General features: G+C 38.3%; 1 protein-coding gene across 2 annotated transcripts; it reads right to left on the bottom strand.

Moving 5' to 3' along the window:
- Positions 1–1906: 1906 nt before the first annotated feature.
- LOC107573871 (dual specificity tyrosine-phosphorylation-regulated kinase 2-like) lies at positions 1907–10422 on the bottom strand. 2 transcript variants are annotated; one of them, XM_016260656.1, is made up of 3 exons: positions 10091–10422; positions 9397–9527; positions 1907–4541 (listed from the first exon to the last, which is right to left on the bottom strand). In XM_016260656.1, exons 1-3 carry the CDS (start codon positions 10137–10139, stop codon positions 2949–2951), a joined length of 1773 nt encoding a protein of 590 aa, XP_016116142.1. In that variant the 5' UTR covers positions 10140–10422; the 3' UTR covers positions 1907–2948. The 2 variants fall into 2 exon arrangements, with proteins under 2 accessions (XP_016116142.1, XP_016116756.1); XM_016261270.1 differs by lacking the exon at positions 10091–10422 and adding an exon at positions 9982–10081.
- Positions 10423–21542: the final 11120 nt, after the last annotated feature.

The raw sequence follows: 21542 nt of genomic DNA, 5'->3' as shown, positions 1-21542 counted from the left end.
TAAGCTGGGGAGTCACAGATGTTCTCCCACCTTTTGGTGCAGATGAAATACAGTAAGATAGTGAAGCAGCTTTCAGTTTTCTCCGCTGTGCCAATGACTCATTTATTTGCACTAGCTAGAGTACTCTTGGCATCAATTTTGCCCACTCTATTTTTTATTGCCTCAGGATATGACTAAAAAGTAGCAGAAACACAGTCATTGGGTGGTCTTACCATTTATAAGTGGGAGTTTCTAAACTTCCTGTAAATAATAAATGCAGCCATGCTGTGCACAGAACAACCTCAAAAATAAATCCACACAGTCCAAATCTCTAAAAATTACAAAAGGCTGCTGCTCATTAGTGGTTTTGTGTTGCTTGTTACAGGTAAAACAACTCTAGTCTCTCAATACTTGAACAGTTTATTAATAGCACACACATGGAGTGTTTGCATGGACAACATCTCTCTCTTTGGCATTCAAAGTTCCCTAAAGGATAACCACAGCAATGCATACAGAATTCTGCACTGATACAGATGAAAAGGGCTCACTACACAGTCCTGAGATACTTCTGAACTGCACTTTTATGAATAATGCTGACATGCACAGAAGTTCTTCTCCCAGAGTCTTATTAGCCAAAGCCATGTCTAATTTTTTTATCAAAAATGAATGAACAGTATTATATTGAACTATCAAACTCAACTGTTTCCTACAAATCAACGATCAATCGGAGGTTCCTAGAAAGAACAATACCATTGCAGAATTCGCTTAGTTTGTAAACTATGTACCTGAATATGGACTACTGGATGCCCAGATTCTTAGAAATCCATTTGCAGCCCTTTAAACAAATCTTCTTTTGACATGAAGTCAAAATTACATGTATCTTTTTCTATGGTAAAGCTGGTCACTTGATTGGACCACCTGGCTCCAAGACTTGATTATTGTAGAAATGTACTCTTTCTCTGCCAATAACAATCATTATATTATTGTAATTATTAAACCTCCTTTGGGGTTAAGACTGTTCACACGAAGAACGATAACTATAACAACTATTTTTATACCAACAATATCAAATTGCAACAGACTGTTTAATTTATGTGCACACTGCCACTGTTCTGTGAGCACAACGCAGAGGCAAGCTTTAAAGTCGGGTGGATTTTGATTGGCTTCCAGTGTTTTTATCATTCCTTGGCTGGGAAAAATGCTCTGAAAATTATATAAACAATATTGCACCTCTGTGTTATCTTTAGAGTTGTGGTATGGAAGATAGAAAGATTTTTTAAAACTTTATGGTTATAGTTATCATTCTTGTTGTGAAAGGGCCTTTAAAGCCAAAATATTGTTAGTTCATGGCTCAATCCTCTTGCGAACTAAACCATCAACCCTCTGGTTACTTACCTTAAGCGGTATCCACTATACCACACCACCCCTTGCTAATGTGTGTTCAAAGCATTCTGTCACACAGATGATCTGAACTGAAATACAGAACAAACTATTAGCTAAATAACGTCACCACAAAAAACATTTTGTAAAGATGGACATTACAACTTTTATTATTAATGTATTCCAGCCACAACAATAAAATTTAACAAATGATCACTAGAAAAAAACTCTTCTTCCGTCAGCTGTACAATACATACAGTATCATTAAACTGGCCGCCAACAATAAAACCCCACTACAGCAATATTTGTAGTGTTTTCAGCAGCATTTCACAAAATGAAAACATTATACATATGTACAAATCCACATCAAATTCTCAACAAATTCACATATGTACAGTACGTATCTGTGGCTGAATATAAACAATGTCAACTTTGTTCCTCCATTTAAATATTTGTTTTAAAAAAAGAACTGACCTAAGTTGACAGTGGGTAGCTAGATTCAAGAGATAGGGTATACGTTTAAAAATCGTAAAAAGTACGTGCATTCAGGTAAATGCAATGACCTATTCTTTAATTCTTAATCCTAGTCACTGCAAAAACTTCTCACCTTAAGAGACAAGACAAAAATAATCTAGACCCTACCTTGCAAACTAACCAGTCTTCACTCATTGAGATTACACAACAACGATTGTTCCGTGAGCATTAAGTTTCAATTCAAAACACAAAAAGTTTCAAGCTATAAAAAATTCATAAATAAAAAGGTAAAGCACCAGTTATTTTCCCTTCCAGGACAGTACATGTTCAAAAGCAACTCTTCCAGCGAATAGCTTATAATTACACGAATGTAAACCTGTCAAGTACTACTGAGAACAGTATAGCCACATCAAACCACATAAATTCCTTTAAATTTGCCATTAATCTACTGTAGTGTAGACCACTCTAGACATTCTCTCTTTTCCTCATTTAGTTTCTTTAAGGAATGTCAAGAGATTTATAGGCACAAACCAAATCTATCATGTAAACATGTAAAAATTCTCTGGGCTACCTCATAACAGTCTGTCTGTTTCTTTTACCATAGTCTCTTAGATTATATTCTCTATTCTTGATATTGACAACAATGATGATGGGAAATGCAACAAGCCTCAGATCGCATAGCTTTTAGTAAAATGCATTTTTAATCCTCATCCATTAACACGCTATTTATCTGACAGGATCTGGGAGTGGTGATTAAAATTTCAGTAGCACACAAATCAATGTATCCTACCATTACTTAATTGTGGCAAGACCATTTACAAGATTTAGGTATTAAACCAAGTGGGACTTTTTGTTATTATAGACCAGATTGTATGAATGCTCCTTCAAAGCAGCATTTAACACAGCCCTGAGATAAAAACTTAAAAGTGTTGTTCCCCCTTTCTTGGCCATTTGAGCTTTCCTAGAAAAAAATCCAACTAAAGGTGCTACGAAGCAGTTCATAAATGGTGGATATGCATTAACGACTCTTATTCCTAAAAATGCCACACTTCTGAATGCTCAGCTTTGCACAATTTCCAATATTATAATTCCAAAGAAAAAAAAGAAATGAGTGTTCAACTGACTAATTTTGGCAACACTGTCCTTTGTTGTATATTCCCATTGGCATCAGTCATTTGTGCCAGGTTAGTCCTTAACTTTGTGGCTGAGCCAGAAGGGGGAGGTAATTTGGAGATTGAAGTTATAGCACCAGTACTCTCAGGGATCCGCTTTACCGTGGTTTTCTCCCCAGTGGGAGGTTTTGGCAAGCGTCTTCTGAGCCATGGGTGGCGGAGGGCCTGACTGGGAGTCATACGCAGGGACGGGTCCCACTCTAAACACTGTTTGAGAAAGTCCAAGAAGAGGGGGTCGTCACAGCCCTTAAGTGCTGTCACCCAGTCCCTGCTGCCAGGTGGACCTCTAAGTTTGCCCCTTCGTGACCTTCCCCCATTCAACACCACCGAGCCATCAGGTAAGGTTGTGACTGTGCAGTAACGGGGGTATCCCTTTGAACTGATAAAATTTTTGGCTCTCTTAGATGAATCCAGTAGCTTCTGGGAGGGCATACCCAGCAGCTCTATGACACATGCTAGCTGGTCCCCTTCATCTTCTCCAGGCAAGAGAGGGTACCCTGTAAGTAATTCTGCTAAGATACAACCTAAGCTCCACATATCAATTGGCATCCCATATCGAGCACCCAGAATGACCTCTGGGGCCCTGTAGAAGCGTGACTGGATGTAAGTGTAGACCCGTTGATGCTCATAGCAGCTGGAGCCAAAGTCGATCACTTTTATCCCACTGCGCCCCTGCTGCTTCAAAAGGATATTCTCAGGCTTGAGGTCGCAGTGAATGATTCTGTTCTTGTGCAAGGAATCAAGACACTGCAAGATGGAGTGTGCAAACTTGCGCACTAACGGCAAACTAAAGCCCTGAAACTTGTTTTTCTTGACAAGTTCATAAAGGTTCATGCTGAGCAACTCGAACGTCATGCAGATATGGTTGCGGAATGTAAAGTTCTCCAGCATGTGGATGACATTCATGGTGAAGTCCTTATCCTGTTTGCGCAAGTGTTCCAGAATGCGAATTTCCTCAGCTGCTTGGCGATGGAATCGCTTTTCATTACGCACCATTTTCAGGGCCACTTGCTGGTGGTTCTTGTGGTCATAGGCCTTCACCACCTGGCCAAAACTGCCTTTACCAATAACCTTTAGTACCTCATACCTATATGCCATATGGTCATGGGGCACATGAATGTAGGAGCCTTGATCATCATCATAACCGCCATTGTTTGACCCCCCAACTACACCTTGTCTTTTCTTTGCATTTGGACCTATAAAATAGATCTCAGGGTAGCTGATGATCTCTTGGTGTTCAAACACTGAAAGCTTAGACATGTACTGTTTCATGGCCTGCTCAGGAGTCAAAGGTGCTGGCTTCGGTTTGCTTTCAGTTGATTTGATGGAAGTTGTGCTGCCTTGTCGACACTGGCTGCTTTCTTGCTGCTTTTCTGGCATGGCTAGACCTGTTCTACCTACGGGTGTCAACCCATTGGGTTGTGCAGTCAACACTGTCCGTTTGTTGCTGTTTTCCTCAAACAGCTGTTGAACGTGGATCTGCTGGTGATTCCCAACTTGCAGATGGTCATTCATTGTGTGCTTATTGCCTCCAGCCTGGATAAGGTGAAACAAAAACAAGAGGCATCGTTTGAGGATTGTTTCCAAAATATATGGAGAAAACACAGCAGATATAGCATGGCAAATTTAGATTTGACACAAAAAGAGAGACCGCTATGGAATCTTTTGAAGGTACTGAATGTCCAAGTCATTCCAACCCTGTCAATGCTGACAGAAAGATCCTAGGTCTAATATACTGTAGCAAGCAAAATATTCAAAGCAGACTCTCAACAAAGTGGAAAGTGGACGGGAGATCACTTCAGGCCAGATTACAGAGTTGTTGTAAGAATGACTAACAAGTTTTCCATGATTTTCTACAATAGGCTTTCATAAATTAGATTTTTTTTTGTTTGTTTGTTTATTCAAGGATATTAGACATGAATTTCCTGCTTTACTGAATCTCCTGCCCAGCAAGATTCTTGCTTCCTTGATAATGTGATTACCTCTGCATCTTGTTTTTACAAGGACATCCTGTTGCTTCAGTTAGACGTTTGTGGCAACCTTCTCATTCTACACAAAAACAGAAACTCTTACACCTTTGAACATGACTCCCCTTGACAGGGCTGTTGTCCTGTTATTTCAGACTGATAGTTTTAATGGATTAGTGTTTATTTATGTGTATTGAATGGTAATGCTCACAATCCACTTAATTGTACTTTATTGTCTAATCTCAGCCGTGCCATATTCACATGCAGAAAAAGTGATAATCCCCAAGTGTAAATAACATTAGTGCAATACAAGACTTCTGATTTTTACTATCCTTTTCATCTCAACCTCTAATCCCCCAGATGGTCAGTGCTGATGTTTCTACACCTCTGACTGAAGATAAAGAGTAAAACCCAGCTTGAACTCTAAATCCAAGGGCTCTGATACAATCTGCTCTTAACACACTCAATATACAGCCATATTTCTTCCTTCTTCCCTGTCTCACACAAGACAAGAGCAGTGACAATGATGTACTGTTTAACAACAAGCCTCTAGTTTAGAAAAGTGTATCATTCAAATATAAATATAAATGTAACCAATAGCTAATCCTAAATCAATAAACCAATATTTAAGTGTCAAATAAATCACACTGGTATAAATACGTGTATGCTGTAAAGCAGTGGTCGCCAACCCGTCGATCGCGATCGACTGGTAGATCTTTATCACTGTCCCAGTAGATCCCGAACAAAACAGTAAAATAAGTACAAAAATGCATTACATTTATGGGGTTATATTAATGTATCACTGAAGGGTACTGTCTTGAGAAAAGTTTCGATGGCAATGGCATTTTCTTTTCCGTATAAAGCGCAACTCTGCTTTGTTTACAGCGGTTAACAAGGAAGCGCTATAGTGCAGTCGGTTCATAAGCAGTGTTGCCAAGTCCGCGGTTTTCCCACAGAATTGGGCTACTTTAACACTGTTGCCGCGGGTCGTTGTTCATGTCCGCGGGTTGAAGCGACCCCAATAACGTGATATTTAGTCCCTGGAATGTGAATTTTACGGATCCCCGCCGAAAAACGTGTATTTTACCCCCGGAATGCAATTTTTACAGGCGAGCCCTCCTCCAAACGCGTTTGGACTCGTTTTATTGCGAAAACCTGGCAACCCTGTTCGTTAGTACCACCTTCTCATTCAGACCTGCTGTTTTTGTTTTGTGCAGATGTTTTATGTAGCAAATAAATAAATAACACCTAAAGTCAGACCATTCTGTTTTTGTTTTAAATCCTGAAATTAATCTAAATCAAATCAAAAACAACTGCCTGTGCAGATCATGATTAAAATGCAGTGGTTGCCTCTAATTTTGCCTCTAATTAAAGCCAGTTTGTTTGTTATAAAGCAAATAGCCAATAAATAAATTTGCTTAAAAATCAGTATCAGAATCCAATTTGCTAGTTAAAAAGAAAGAAAAGAAAATCTGAATTCTGAATCAGCTATGATCGGCGCATCACTAATTAAAATACTAAGTAAAAGGCCTCAAATTTGAAGTACAATCTGGGATGTCTTTTTCTATCAATTCTTCAATAGGTAGATCTTGTCTTTCATAAAGGCCGAGGTCAGGGATCTTGGGCCTAAAAAGGTTGGTGACCACTGCTGTAAAGCATAGATTTATGGACTAGGTAAGGCAAGGGAGTCTCAATATTTTACCAGCCATCATAAAAAATAAACACTCTAAAGTAACATCTAAAGTTACAATTTCTGAAAATGTCTATAAGAGCTGTGCAAAAGTGTCCCACTGACAGACTATTGAGATTATGCATCGTACAAAAGATGGGTACTCTGATAGGAAGAGTGAATCTGAATAAAGCTTCAATTTCTTCCTTTTGTTGTACTTGGCTGCTCTGTCGGTTAATTCAAACATGATCTGGACAGGTGGGGGGTCGTGCAAAGGGCATGCTTGCTGACAGCTGTAGAGGACACAACTGGAGCTGATCAAGACACATTTGGTCTGAGAGATGTAGTGAGCATGGTAATCATTCTAACGCTCACTTACTCTGCAAAGTACATATACCGCATGGTAGGAATACTAAAAAGCTATGGGACTGGCCTTAATGAGATTAACTGGACTTTGAAAGGCATGACACTCAAATTTAACCAGACAGATATTTTGAGCAAATAAAGACAGAACAAATATTGCTGTCCTTGTAATTACTATATCACTTGAAGTAGGGTTGTCAAAATGGCTGAAAAACTAAATTCAAATTTTGTACTGAAATATTATCAAAATTCGAATTATATTCGAATTTAAAATGCATAATTTCAGTTAGGGTGAAAAAAGCTTTTGGCTTCTCTTCTGAGGCCACAAGAAGGCGCATCGAGCAAAATATTACTAATGCACGTTTATTCCGTAAGATAACATGACTATCTGTGAAAAAAAGTGCATAATGTTTAAAATAATGTTTATAAACTATATATAATTAAGTTGCTTAAACAACTATAAATAAAACAGCATCATATATGTATGCATAGTTTAATACAAAGGGCGGAAAGCCAATCACACGGAGTACATTTTTCATTTAAAAACATGAGATGCAGTGAGATGGGGAAAAAACCCGCCATAAAGTCTCGATATACGTTTTAAAAAAAAATTAAACCTACATTCATTTTACATGGCTTCCTAAACATGCGGCTCCTTTGTGCGAGATGCGAGTGTAACGGTGATAGATGTCCCTCTAGAAAATGCGCGAAATATGTGTTCCGTGTGGATGGCTTGGTTTCAGTTTTGACGTAAACAAGATCTTCTCCACATTGATGTTCTCTTTTTCCACAATATTTTGAATGAACAACGCAGCAGCGCCGCATCTAGTGGCTTCAACTGGATAGGCTAACAAAAACATTATAATGCAATGACACTTACATCGTCATCGCATCTCGTGCACCACTGATAAGGCTGCCTGACGCACACCTAAAATTCGGATGCAACGTTTTTGCATTCGAATGTGGATTTTTATTTTAAATTCGACGAATATTGGAATTTTTTTTACAGCCCTAACTTGAAGACTAGAATGTCTTCTTTCATGAATGGTTGGCCAATCTGTAACATTTAGCATAGAATTCGAAGTAACCTTCCAAATAGCTTTGAAGCCAAAATTCAATGCACAGTGCGTCCATAACTTTTCTACTAAATGCCATATGTAATTTGACTTTGTAGGCAATTGTAAAGCACATCATAAATGGGTTTTTAAGACCTTATACATAATCAGTTCTATATACCATATACAAAATCAGCACTAATTTGTTGATGTAATCTGTTACATAACCAAGTAGGATATCAACTTAAGCATTGTCACGTCATAGGTCATCATGACACTTAATTACCAAGTAATAAGCGAGGGCAAGGTGCAATAATAATTATAATTCCCAGTAAAATTTGAAGCTTATTCTGCATCTTCAGAAACCTGAAAAAAATCCTAAATGGAAGCCAAGCATGGTCTGCATATTCTTCATTTATTCACTGAAACAGGGCAAAAATATTGACATTCATGTATTTGCATCTTATCAATTAAATATGTTGGTTTAAGAGCTAGACTTGCAAATATAATGCTAAGATGGATGAATTACATATGGCAGGAATTCTGTCTTGTAAGAGAATGCAGACATACAAATGCACCTACCATGTGAGCCTGTGTCTATATTTACCCCTATTTGAATGACAGCTAAAAGAACTCCCGGGTACTTAGTCATAAATGGCATTGATCCAATTCTTGTATTTAATTCAGAATAACTTGTCAAATACATTTACATGAACTGCAATTCTTTAAACATAAACTCATTATTGATTAATTATTGATTATTTTTGAATATTATAATATCATGTTTATATTCCTATACCATGCAAAACATCCTTGCCATGCAGACTCAATGTATTATAATTTGGATGTATAGATTTACATGAGGAAATTCACTACATGACAGATTTCAGCTGTGCCTGTTGGCATCACTGATGGCCTGAGCATTTTCCATCCCCCACTAATGGAAACATCTCCACACAATACATCAGCCAATGACTGAGAGAGCCACTGATCATTATTACTACTACTCATATTCCTTTCCTCAAAATAAATGTATTGCTCATTGTGACTTGTAAGGAACTATTCTTTGTAAAACTGTAGTGAAACAATTTTTTTGTGTGAAAAGCACTATATAAATACATTTTAATTGAAATGAAAATGGTTTTCTTCATGTGCATATATCTCTAACATTAATCTAAAAGAGTGGGGAAAACATATAAACTGTAAACTAAATACAAAGTTAATATTTCCACATCATATTTTAAATAAGTGTTGGACTCAGTACATGTGACTATAAAAAGCAAAATAACAAAGGGGATATGCATGGTGGAACGTGCAAGCAAGAAGGTTAATTTTACCGTGAGAGAGTTGCTGTTCCTGAGTGGTGGTAATGTAACGGGTGATGTGGCTTCAGTCCCTGCTCCAGCCCGGGGACCCCCGATGCCCAGTCCTGGGGAACACTGTAGCTGGCAAATCTCACCCCCTTTGCCTGTGAAAGTCAGTAAAAATGTATTTGGGAAAATGTTTACACAATTGCCTGCCAGTGTTTTTAAAAGGCAAGGGATGTAATTAAAGTCTAGCTGGTCCAGAAAAAGGAAAAACTATAGCCCCGTGACGTTACCTGTATTGATACATCAGTTGTATTTCAATTATGAAATTTATAGAGGACCTGAATGATATTTAAACCATTTAACAAACGAAAATAAACATATAACACAACGAAACCCTTTAATACAGACACACGAGCTATAAAACGACCATTACATCTAAGAGCTATTAATCCAAAGCGCTTGGTTTCTATATCTAGTTTCTATAGCAACAGTAATAATTATCTAATAAATACAAAAACGGCCGCTTTTCCAGTGCTGTTTCCGGGGCTTATTGCTACTACTCGACCATGCAGTCAACGGCGAGCAATGAAACGAAAAAGCTGCGAGCCTTACAAGCGTTATGGAGCATTTAAATCCTATAAATAATCCATCTCCACAATCCAATCCGGAGAATAAACGAGACCGGCGTCGCCCTCTCAGATCCGGGCATTGGGTTCCTTACCAGTCGGGTAGACAGCGGCAGCAGCAGCGCAGGGTTTCTTGGTTAACATGGCCGCTGGAGAATCACACACACACACACACACACACACAGAAAAGCCAATTCAGAGTCTCTCCCCTCCTCCCTGTGATCACCCACTCTGACTGCTGCTACTCCAATCAGCTACATCCAGACCTGAGCGAGCAAACTCTAGGGGCTGCTTCCTCAAACGCTACCCGAATTCGCGTTATCATCGCTTGGAAACGTGCAAAACAAACAAGGACGCACAAATGGCTCTGCGCTGCTCCGCACTTTTGGGCCTAGGAAATTCTGCACAGCCCGTGGCATTCTCTCACATACATACAGTAACCGGAATAAACTTTAAACCGGTTTAGGGTGTTGTCTGGATTTATTTATCACCCTCGTTCGCCTCCACCTTCTTTACTCTCCCCTCCCCGTGCGGCAAGCCCTTTTCACATTTATCTATGAATAGTATCTAGTAAAAGGGTCCTATTATGCTCTTTTACAAAGTCTTGATGTTGTTTGGGGGGTGTACTAGAACAGGCTCTCATACTAGGTTGTTCGAAAAAAACATTATTTTCCACATATTTTACATTATTACAACACCTCTCTCCCCCGGCTCGGATAGTTCCTGTATCAAATGAAGGCCCGCCTTCTGAAATACGAAATTTTCTGTGATTGGTTAGCTGGGCTAGTGTGTGTTGTGATTGGCACCACTCGGTGCCTGGTCAGGAAATGTCATGCCCCTTACCATAGCCGCCTGCCAGCTTCAGTGTAAATATTGCATCAAAATCAAATCAATTTGAGCGCGATTTAAACCCGGATGATTGTAACCACTCTAAGTTCGTCTGCCCTGGGAAAACTAGCACATCTCCGACATAGTGATAACACTCGTTGCCTTCTCTAGTGCAGCTCAACCAGGTCTCCTCCCATTCGTCGGTATTTGTGATATCACAAATTCCGAAAAATATGCGTTGTAATCCAAACGAGTCATTCGTTGTAGTTTTTGAAAAGTGATTTCTGTTAAATAAAATATCTCCTTTTGAATTGGACTTTGAGCTTTGTAAGTTTGCAGATCTTTTTTATGCTCAAACAGCAACATTACAGACTAACTAAAGTTGAAAAAGTGAAAAAGCATAATAGGACCCCTTTAATGCAATAGTGACTAGTGTCTTTTACAAAGGCACTAGTAACCATTAATTTGGTTCTGGTATTTACTCCAGATGTGACTATTATCTATTACGATTACATTATTCCTTAATCATGAAATACCAGTACTTATTTTTAGTCAGTTGTAATTGCTTAAAGCTTTTATACTATGCCCTGGTAACTGTAATAAATGAATGATTTAATGAATCAGTGATGCAAAACGCAAGTCTACTATTAAAATAAAAACATAAGAATTCATGTTAAAATGGCTTGCCATACTCACAGAGCAAAGTCCACCAATCACAGTCCCAAACAGAGCACAATTCTCTTAGTAACACACCTGATGCCACAGTTTGTTAATATGTGCATACTGTACTTTTTTTCATGCTTTCAATCCTGATTAAATCATACACAATAATAGCATGCAATTTTGTGATCAAAATGTACTTTTGAGTTTGAAGGGTCTAAAAAAAAGAGTTGGTATTTCACAGAGTCAGAGAGTCATAACTAGAAATGAAAGTGTAGACTTTCTTGATTTCATGTGAATATTCTTACATGGGTGTGGTAATTAATCATATGAACATTCAGTTCGCCCATCTGAAAGTTGATGTCTGTGTCAAAGCTCTATAAAAGGTAACACCCAGATTGCCTTAAATAGCTTAATAGTAAATTATATTGCATTATATTTGTAGCTTTCAGTTGGGTTTTATTGACCAGCTGGTAACAAATTAACATTTTTAATTATTAATTTCCTTTTACACTTTCGGCACCTGTTATTTTGACATAACAGTTGAAATTACTGTCCACTAGAGGGTGGAGTGAGTGCAGCATAACATTACTGCCTCCACGTGTCCTGTACATTTAGTTCCCAAACAAGAGCCATGTATGTACATATTGGATTATGTTGCTTAATTTGATTGCGTAATTTGATTTTAGTACAGTTGCATCTTCTACACACTGAAGAAGGCTTTTAGCCGAAAGGTTTGTGTTCTGTCCTACTTTTGATTAATGTAAAATAAGACTATTTTTGTTGAGTGCGGATCATGGTTTTATATACTAAGTACAGTTGCATCAAACACAACACTACACATAAATCATGTCCAAGATTCCTCTAATATCACAAAAACTTACAACATCACAGCTGCTGGTAAATCATTCCTATAAATACATCAATACAGATAAAAAAGATAAATGCATATCTAGCATGCATATCAAAGCACATTCTACAGTGATTAGGTTATATGTGATGTGATTGAATCTGTATTATTATCTAAGTGTATTTACCAAGTTAAACATTCATAAAGCACAATAGCAATGATTGATATTCACTCTTATTCCTCTGAGTGAGTGTTGTGGTTTTGAGGTTCATCAACTCAGATCATCCTATTTCAGTCTTTGAAAAGTGGTATCTGATATCCCAAAAGATGTGATTTGAGGTTTTTGATAATGATCACGTACCCCAATCTGTTTGTGTCAGCAGTTTCAGACTCAGCATTTAAAGATAATAATATTATCTCAGTTTCAATCTGCTAGTCCTGACAGAAAAAGAAAAAAAACTTCTTGCACAGCACTGAATATAAGGTAGTTATTTTAGAGAGTTTACTATCAAACGTTTAGCAAATCCAGTGATTATTTCATCATTAAAAGCACTCCATGTATCAGTCCAGTACCTTGTAAACATGACGTTGTTTCCTGGTGGCCTGATTAAAAAAATGCTGTGACCCCTTACTCCAGGAAGTTGTGTAAAGCCATCCAATTAGATTAGACCTCTCAAGATTGAGAAAGTACTTCCTAGTTTTGTATGCATCAGATATGCAATATGCATCAGATGCTTAGAACACAGATTGTGGGAGGGTTGTTTGAGGTTGCAGACTACGGCTATGATAACAGATTTATAAAATGGTCCCCTCTTTGTACCATGATGTCTTCTTATACTTATGCCATCAGCTTAGGGGGAGGATGCAACATGCAGGTCTTGGTCTATATTTAGCTGCTTTGCTTTTAGAACTGCTGGAGCATCTAGGCATCAGATCGGTGATCTGGGAATGTGTGGGGATTCCAGACTGAGCTTTCTACGCTTGGCAACATACTCACTGAGGCACATGGATGCAGTGAAAGCCTTCTAAATATGGAGATAAATATGCAGCAAACACAGATACAGTTTAATGCCATATTCTAATATCACATACTGTATGTTCACCATATAAAGCACTTTTATTTACTACTCATCTTGCTAAAATGACAAAAGAAACACAAAAGTGGTCTGCTAAAAGCCAGAATGAACCAAACATCCCAGTATATGTCCCCCCTGGTGACTAATTAAAGCGTGTATAACCTCACCCCTGCTGGAGCATCTAGGCATCAGATCGGTGATCTGGGAATGTGTGGAGATTCCAGACTGAGCTTTCTATGCTTGGCAACATACTCACTGAGGCACATGGATGCAGTGAAAGCCTTCTAAATATGGGGATAAATATGCAGCAAACACAGATACAGTTTAATGCCATATTCTAATATCACATACTGTATGTTCACCATATAAAGCACTTTTATTTACTACTCATCTTGCTAAAATGACAAAAGAAACACAAAAGTGGTCTGGTAAAAGCCAGAATGAACCAAACATCCCAGTATATGTCCCCCCTGGTGACTAATTAAAGCGTGTATAACCTCACCTGCTCTGCTGTAACAATAATGAACCCTGCAGACAAAACACCTCATAATTATATCCAGTCGTGGGGACAGATAGGGGTAGTATACACCTGAGAGCTTTTCAAAAGCACCCACCCACCCACACACACCTGAGAGTTTTTACTGTTTCCATCATGTCCCATAATTTAACAATAGACTATAAAAAGCATTTCTGTACACACATGCTTTCTTCCAAAATCTAATGCAAGCTCTGAAAAAGGAAATACAAGATGGCAGATGAGGCAAAATGTTGACTGATACCAACATTAAACAAAAAGGTATTATTATGAACTGTACATGTTTTTGCTTATTAGAGTATCATGCCATTAGCTTAGCAGCAAGTTAATATCAATAAATAAACTATTGGAATCAATTGTCAGGAGTCGAGTCTCTTGTGCACATTGTTATTTTTGTGGCACATGTGGTTGGTGCCCATGTAAAGCATTGAAACGGTGTCACTTATTAGGTTACTTGACATTTAGGAGGCTGCTTTTGAAGCCAGCTGTCTGTGTAGACAGTAGGCATCAAGTCATTTCACTAGATTTTGGAACAGAGCTTAATAATTTCCTTGCATTGACAATAGACAAAAACCTCTCATCAGTAATTAAAAGACTCAACAGATGTACACCAATTAAACCCCAAACTCATTAGAGTACTCCTTGCTATTATATTTGAACATATAATAAATAATCCACCAACACTAAAACCCTTTCAGACAGGTACTAGTGCAATATTTTTGTGGCACATGTGGTTGGTGCCCATGTAAAGCATTGAAACAGTGTCACTTATTAGGTTACTTGACATTTAGGAGGTTGCTTTTGAAGCTAGCTGTCTGTGTAGACAGTAGACATCAAGTCATTTCACTAGATTTTGGAACAGAGCTTAATAATTTCCTTGCATTGACAATAAACAAAAACCTCTCATCAGTAATTAAAAGACTCAACAGATGTACACCAATTAAACCCCAAACTCATTAGAGTACTCCTTGCTATTATATTTGAACATATAATAAATAATCCACCAACACTAAAACCCTTTTAGACAGGTACTAGTGCAGAAACGGTTAGTAAAATCTATAATATTCATATAAATATTTGCATAAAGCTCAAAACAGGTGGCAGGTGTATCTCAGAACCTGGGCTCCTTTTGGCCGATTAGGATTTTGGGCCAAAACAAAAGCACAGATGGCTGAAGTACCATTTCCATCTGGTTAATAATACAGTCAGGTTTATGAAATGAGCCTGTGTGTTGTTTAGTAATTCAATCTGTTGTCATCCCCTCACATCAATGGCAAAAAAATCAATAGATACTGGGTTGGAGAGCTATCTTGCAAATCAACACTCCTGACACAGCTTGACTGATGAGAGACTCAACAAAATGGTGGCTGGTTATGTAATAAATGAGTCATGTTCACACGTTAGACTATATTTGCATGCACACTCCCTGCCCACGCAGACTGTCTGAGCAAATATAAACATGCAATCACACCAAAAGACAGGAAATATATATGCCTTTGAGAATACACTTAGACAGAGACTTTAGTACTGTTTGCAGGGAATTATCTCAAGCTACTTTCCTGTACACACAAATTACTGAAATATAATGCATTAGGTATTCTTGTTCAAAAGTAAGCTGGTTATATTGCCACAAAAAGTGTAATTGAGCATGACTTGCAAGAGAATATAAAGAAAAAATGTCAGTATCTGAAATATGAAAAATATGTCTGTCACCTCATGACCAGATAATTGCGATCTTCAGGATCAAATCTCAACACTGACATGTACAAACACACGTTCACTTTCTGTACTCGTTCACATTGTGTTTCTTTCTCTCTCTGTGTATTACAGATCTGTCTCCCAAAGAAAGTTCCCTGAGGCAATGTAGCATATTTTTGTCAGCTCCTCTGTCATATATTCACCCACACTGCATATTTAGCAAGGTTTATTTTTACAGCCATCTGGTGGATTCTTGTAGAAAAGCTCGGAAACTCCTTTGAAAAATCATCGGCTTTGGCTTTTCACAGTATCAGTGAATCAAATAAGATACAAGATGAGAGGCAGTGACTCAAACAGATTCACCCTACAAAATCTGTAAATCACTGTTTTTCACTTGCTACTTCACACTGTTTTCTCATTCACTCACATATATGTCAGCGTATTACATATTAACAGCCAGAAGAATCTAAATGCTTTGAAATAAGACATTCCAAATATAAGGCTTTTTGCTAATTTCTTTATGCTTTGCATGAATGGGTTATGGTTTGTCATTGCTTGGGTGAAGGGTTTTAATGTATCTTCATTTGTGCATTGGATTCAAAGCTCACAGGCAGCATGCTTGAATTGTTCGGGGCCTTAAGCTAAAGGTGGAATCATCTCTCATTCCCAATATTCTTTGCCTCTGACCCCCACATTCCCAGTATTTCCTGCCTTTGGTAAAAACCCTTCTGGACTTGCTACTTCACACTGTTTTCTCATTCACTCACATATATGTCAGAGTATTACATATTAACAGCCAGAAGAATCTAAATGCTTTGAAATAAGACATTCCAAATATAAGGCTTTTTGCTAATTTCTTTATGCTTTGCATGAATGGTTTATGGTTTGTCATTGCTTGGGTGAAGGGTTTTAATGTATCTTCATTTGTGCATTGGATTCAAAGCTCACAGGCAACATGCTTGAATTGTTTGGGGCCTTAAGCTAAAGGTGGAATCATCTCTCATTCCCAATATTCTTTGCCTCTGACCCCCACATTCCCAGTATTTCCTGCCTTTGGTAAAAACCCTTCTGACCAAAACCCTTCTGCATGGTTTTGCATGTAGATGCAAGGCTATTAACAGCATAGTGCTGAAGAAGGGGGTGTTCATTATTGTACTTGCTGCCACATTGGAAACCTTGACTACATTCTACTTTTCTCATCCTAAATTCAGTCAAACCCTGCCTCCATTAACACCATGGCTGCTAGTGCAACATCTGGTCTGTATAATGTGTCCAAACGGATTGATTACAGAGGGAACTAACTAACAAAGCACACATTTGTCCTAGTCTGTTGCAGTAATCCAGTGTGAGCCACTTTAAAGACCATGTACAGAACGATGGATTTCAGCACAACACGCTGCACATATGTTCTCTGGGCACATGATAGCATTGTGCATGTTTAAAGAGCCATCATTGAGTCCGTCTGTAATATTGTTTACACCGGTACACAAACTACAGGGACCAGTCCAGGACTGTGCAAATAATGTGTTGCTTGGCAACAATGAATCTCGATTATCAGCCTGAATATCACAGGCCTTGTTTACATCCCACATCAGCCAGAGTTTACAAGGCAGGAACAGGCTTAGTTCAAATTACAATTTGTTTTTGATATTCAAATTCAGGGCTACCTTCTTTGGCATAACCACAGTGGCATAGCCAACACAAAAGAAGCCCAAGCTGAAATGGTTCTCATCAATTTGATTGATGATGCTGAAGGCTCAATCTCGATTATCAGCCTGAATATCACAGGCCTTGTTTACATCCCACATCAGCCAGAGTTTACAAGGCAGGAACAGGCTTAGTTCAAATTACAATTTGTTTTTGATATTCAAATTCAGGGCTATTGTAGTCATGCCGGTGGCTGGTAACATGCCACCTTCTTTGGCATAAACACAGTGGCATAGCCAACACAAAAGAAGCCCAAGCTGAAATGGTTCTCATCAATTTGATTGATGATGCTGAAGGCTGAATTACCCAAAATGTTGTCCTACAAAGCCATGTACAAATTGAAATAATAATAATAATCCAGAATAGTAAATGAAGCAAGAGAAATAACTAAATTAAATTGATTCAGTACTGTAGCAACTGACAGTGGAATATCCTGAAGAACTATTTGTATGATGCCTGTATGTGTTGCCTAGACTGATCCAAACCAGTTAGGATGCTGCTTCAGAATGCTAGCTAGACAACTGACTAGGTCTTGAAATAGAGCTAATACAACTTTTGATCATTTTTATCTATATTAAGGCAAATACTTTGTCTCTCGCATTGCCAGTAAAGATAAAGTGTTCCGCCTTTGTGAGTTCCAGTGTGACAGAGCCCTCAATCTTAATGGTTAATCTCAGTGCTTGTAATAAAGGAGCACTTCTAATCTTCTGCTCTTGCATTTTCCCAAGAGAGTCATATTGATTTCTTGTTCAGTGCTCCCTAATTTGGAATTCACAAATTGACACCAAGTCCATTTATTGAAACCACCTCTGTTAAAACTGTCTTCTGCTTACCTTAAAAGATGTGCCTTAGATGCAGTATCATAGTGAAGGCTTTTAACACAGCTCGTCTCATTCTTCACTGATGGACAGTGACCGTCACCAGTAGGCTAACAATCCAACCGGTTTCCTGTTCATTCTTCAATTCTGTTGGTTAAAATGTGTCATTACATGGAAGAGAAAACAAAAAAGACAAACATACAGCAGCTGATGCAGTTGGGACCCATTGGCTTTCAGCTGTAATTATGAGGAGCTTGAGACTTGTTGCCTCACGTATGATCACCCAAGCCTTCTGTTAGCCAAGCTCAAAAGGCCAGGGCATGAGTACAGAGTAGAGGTGTGACAAAGTAAAATTATACTCCTTAATAATTGATGGGGTTGAAAACGAAAATGTGTGTGTGTGCTAGAAAGAGAAAGACGTTCAACTTGACTCCTCCTTCCAAATTAATGAGTACTGTCACTATGTAATTGATCCACCTTATGGACCACCCTTTTCTGAGTTTGACCTTCTACCTCTCAACAATTATATTTTGACAGTGCATGACGAGACCTACTCTGTATCACACTGGTTAAACAGCAGGATTAACAGTCTCTCCATCAGCACTCATTCAGTCAAGAGAAAAGTATCTGTTTACTTATTATAAATGATAGCAAAACTGCAGAAAATGGTTATGTTAGCATGATCATATTCTAGAGGGGTTAAAGTCTTTTAGTCACCTTTATCCAGAGAGACTTATAAAAAGTACCTTAGTTTCACATGCCAAACTGCCATGGCCAGCAGATGAAAGTTATAAATATATCTCAAGGGTTATCTGGTGGGAAAATAAATATATCTTACAAATACTAGTATGTACAACCTATTACGAAGTCAACACCAATTTTGTAATTGGTCAAAGGGACAGGCTGTGGTCCTATATGTCAGCATGGTGGTGTGGGACACTTGTTCATTGACTACCACATGCCATTAGAAGTGTTCTAAAAGGAATAGTTCAACCAAAAATGTTAATTCTTTTATCATCTTGATACCCATGATAGAATTTTAATTTTGTGTGACACTGAAACATAAAACTTTCCTAATGGCTGTAACAAGCAAAATCGTATATAAAAGAGCCATAAAAATAGCTAAGGGTTATTGCACTCCACAACATTATCTCAATCTTCACCCATTGATCACCAAATCAGTCTTAAGGCTGCCGGTTCCTTATCATTATGACCCTCGGTGAGCAGCAATCAGTGCTTCCCATGACGCTTTTCAGTTTCATCTATCACTTTATACAGATCTGAGAATTTTTATGCTCGAATTACCCAAAATGTTGTCCTACAAACAAGGTTAACTAGAGACCTGTGGACCAATCAGATCATTAGAAGAGTGATGAATAGACTATAACATCCAATCACATGATCTCTCACTGTAGGGGTGGAGCTAACATGAAAGTGCCATCTGCACAACTGAAAAGAGACACCAGACCCCCAATTTGAGACGCAGCATCACTTTTTAAATATCCCCCACTGCTGGTTAACTGTCACTCTTCAGTCATGTTGACTGTGAGTGGCTATTGGGAATAGCAAACAAACAAAAAGTCCAAAAACCTTCCCAATAGAAAGTCAAATTATTCTCAGTGTAATGTGAATTAATGTGTGCATTAACAAAAATGATGAAGATGTTTAAATATTTATAACCCAGAGAGGCAGCAGCTAATATGTGATGAGGTATGATACACATCAAAATTGGCATTCACTGCACAGAGCCTTGTATAAATCCATCCATTCATAAAAAAATAAGCAATATTCCTCTAACCTGAGAGAAAAGTGGGAAGTGGCATCCATCAATCTAACTTCCGTCGGCACCAAAGCAAAAGAACAACATAGCTGACTACAAACTCTGTACTTTGGTGTCAGGTGGGAAGCCGCTGAAATGCTTCAATGAAGAAAACAAGGTTATGAACTACCACAGCCATTCCTGCTGGGGTAAAAAAAATAGGTTTTGAATTTTCTTCAGCTGTGTTTACACTCTTATTCATTCCACCAGAGTAACCATAATGTGCAGTTTTGGCCACAATGATGATGTGATCACAGTATAATCAACTGGAGATAAACACATGAGGTGTGGCGCCCTTTTTCTATTTGGTTATCTCATTATTTTCCTTTCTGTCTGAGTCTTATCTGATGTTCGTTTTTTAGCAAACAAGAATGCAGGCAAATATTTAACATCATGCCCAGAGAGTGACATCAAAACTGAAGAAAATTCCTTAATGAAATACAATGACTAGAGAATCACTCACCAAAACCTAGTGAGATGCCTCCTTAGCCAGCATTTGCATGCATTAAACAGTAGCTGTGCACCCAACACAAAGGCTGGTCCAAAAGTGAAGCAACTCAATTAAACAGCCTCCTTAGATACCTTGTTTTCACCGGATTCTAAGGCACATGTATCCTCCCAAAATGCCATGTACAAATTGAAATAATAATAATAATCCAGAATAGTAAATGAAGCAAGAGAAATAACTAAATTAAATTGATTCAGTACTGTAGCAACTGACAGTGGAATATCCTGAAGAACTATTTGTATGATGCCTGTATGTGTTGCCTAGACTGATCCAAACCAGTTAGGATGCTGCTTCAGAATGCTAGCTAGACAACTGACTAGGTCTTGAAATAGAGCTAATACAACTTTTGATCATTTTTATCTATATTAAGGCAAATACTTTGTCTCTCGCATTGCCAGTAAAGATAAAGTGTTCCGCCTTTGTGAGTTCCAGTGTGACAGAGCCCTCAATCTTAATGGTTAATCTCAGTGTTTGTAATAAAGGAGCACTTCTAATCTTCTGCTCTTGCATTTTCCCAAGAGAGTCATATTGATTTCTTGTTCAGTGCTCCCTAATTTGGAATTCACAAATTGACACCAAGTCCATTTATTGAAACCACCTCTGTTAAAACTGTCTTCTGCTTACCTTAAAAGATGTGCCTTAGATGCAGTATCATAGTGAAGGCTTTTAACACAGCTCGTCTCATTCTTCACTGATGGACAGTGACCGTCACCAGTAGGCTAACAATCCAACCGGTTTCCTGTTCATTCTTCAATTCTGTTGGTTAAAATGTGTCATTACATGGAAGAGAAAACAAAAAAGACAAACATACAGCAGCTGATGCAGTTGGGACCCATTGGCTTTCAGCTGTAATTATGAGGAGCTTGAGACTTGTTGCCTCACGTATGATCACCCAAGCCTTCTGTTAGCCAAGCTCAAAAGGCCAGGGCATGAGTACAGAGTAGAGGTGTGACAAAGTAAAATTATACTCCTTAATAATTGATGGGGTTGAAAACGAAAATGTGTGTGTGTGCTAGAAAGAGAAAGACGTTCAACTTGACTCCTCCTT

The sequence above is a fragment of the Sinocyclocheilus grahami genome, unplaced genomic scaffold, assembly GCF_001515645.1.
Source record: "Sinocyclocheilus grahami isolate Dianchi unplaced genomic scaffold, SAMN03320097.WGS_v1.1 scaffold1.1, whole genome shotgun sequence".
NCBI classification, from domain to species: domain Eukaryota; kingdom Metazoa; phylum Chordata; class Actinopteri; order Cypriniformes; family Cyprinidae; genus Sinocyclocheilus; species Sinocyclocheilus grahami.
This window is presented reverse-complemented; position numbering and strand designations above follow the sequence as displayed.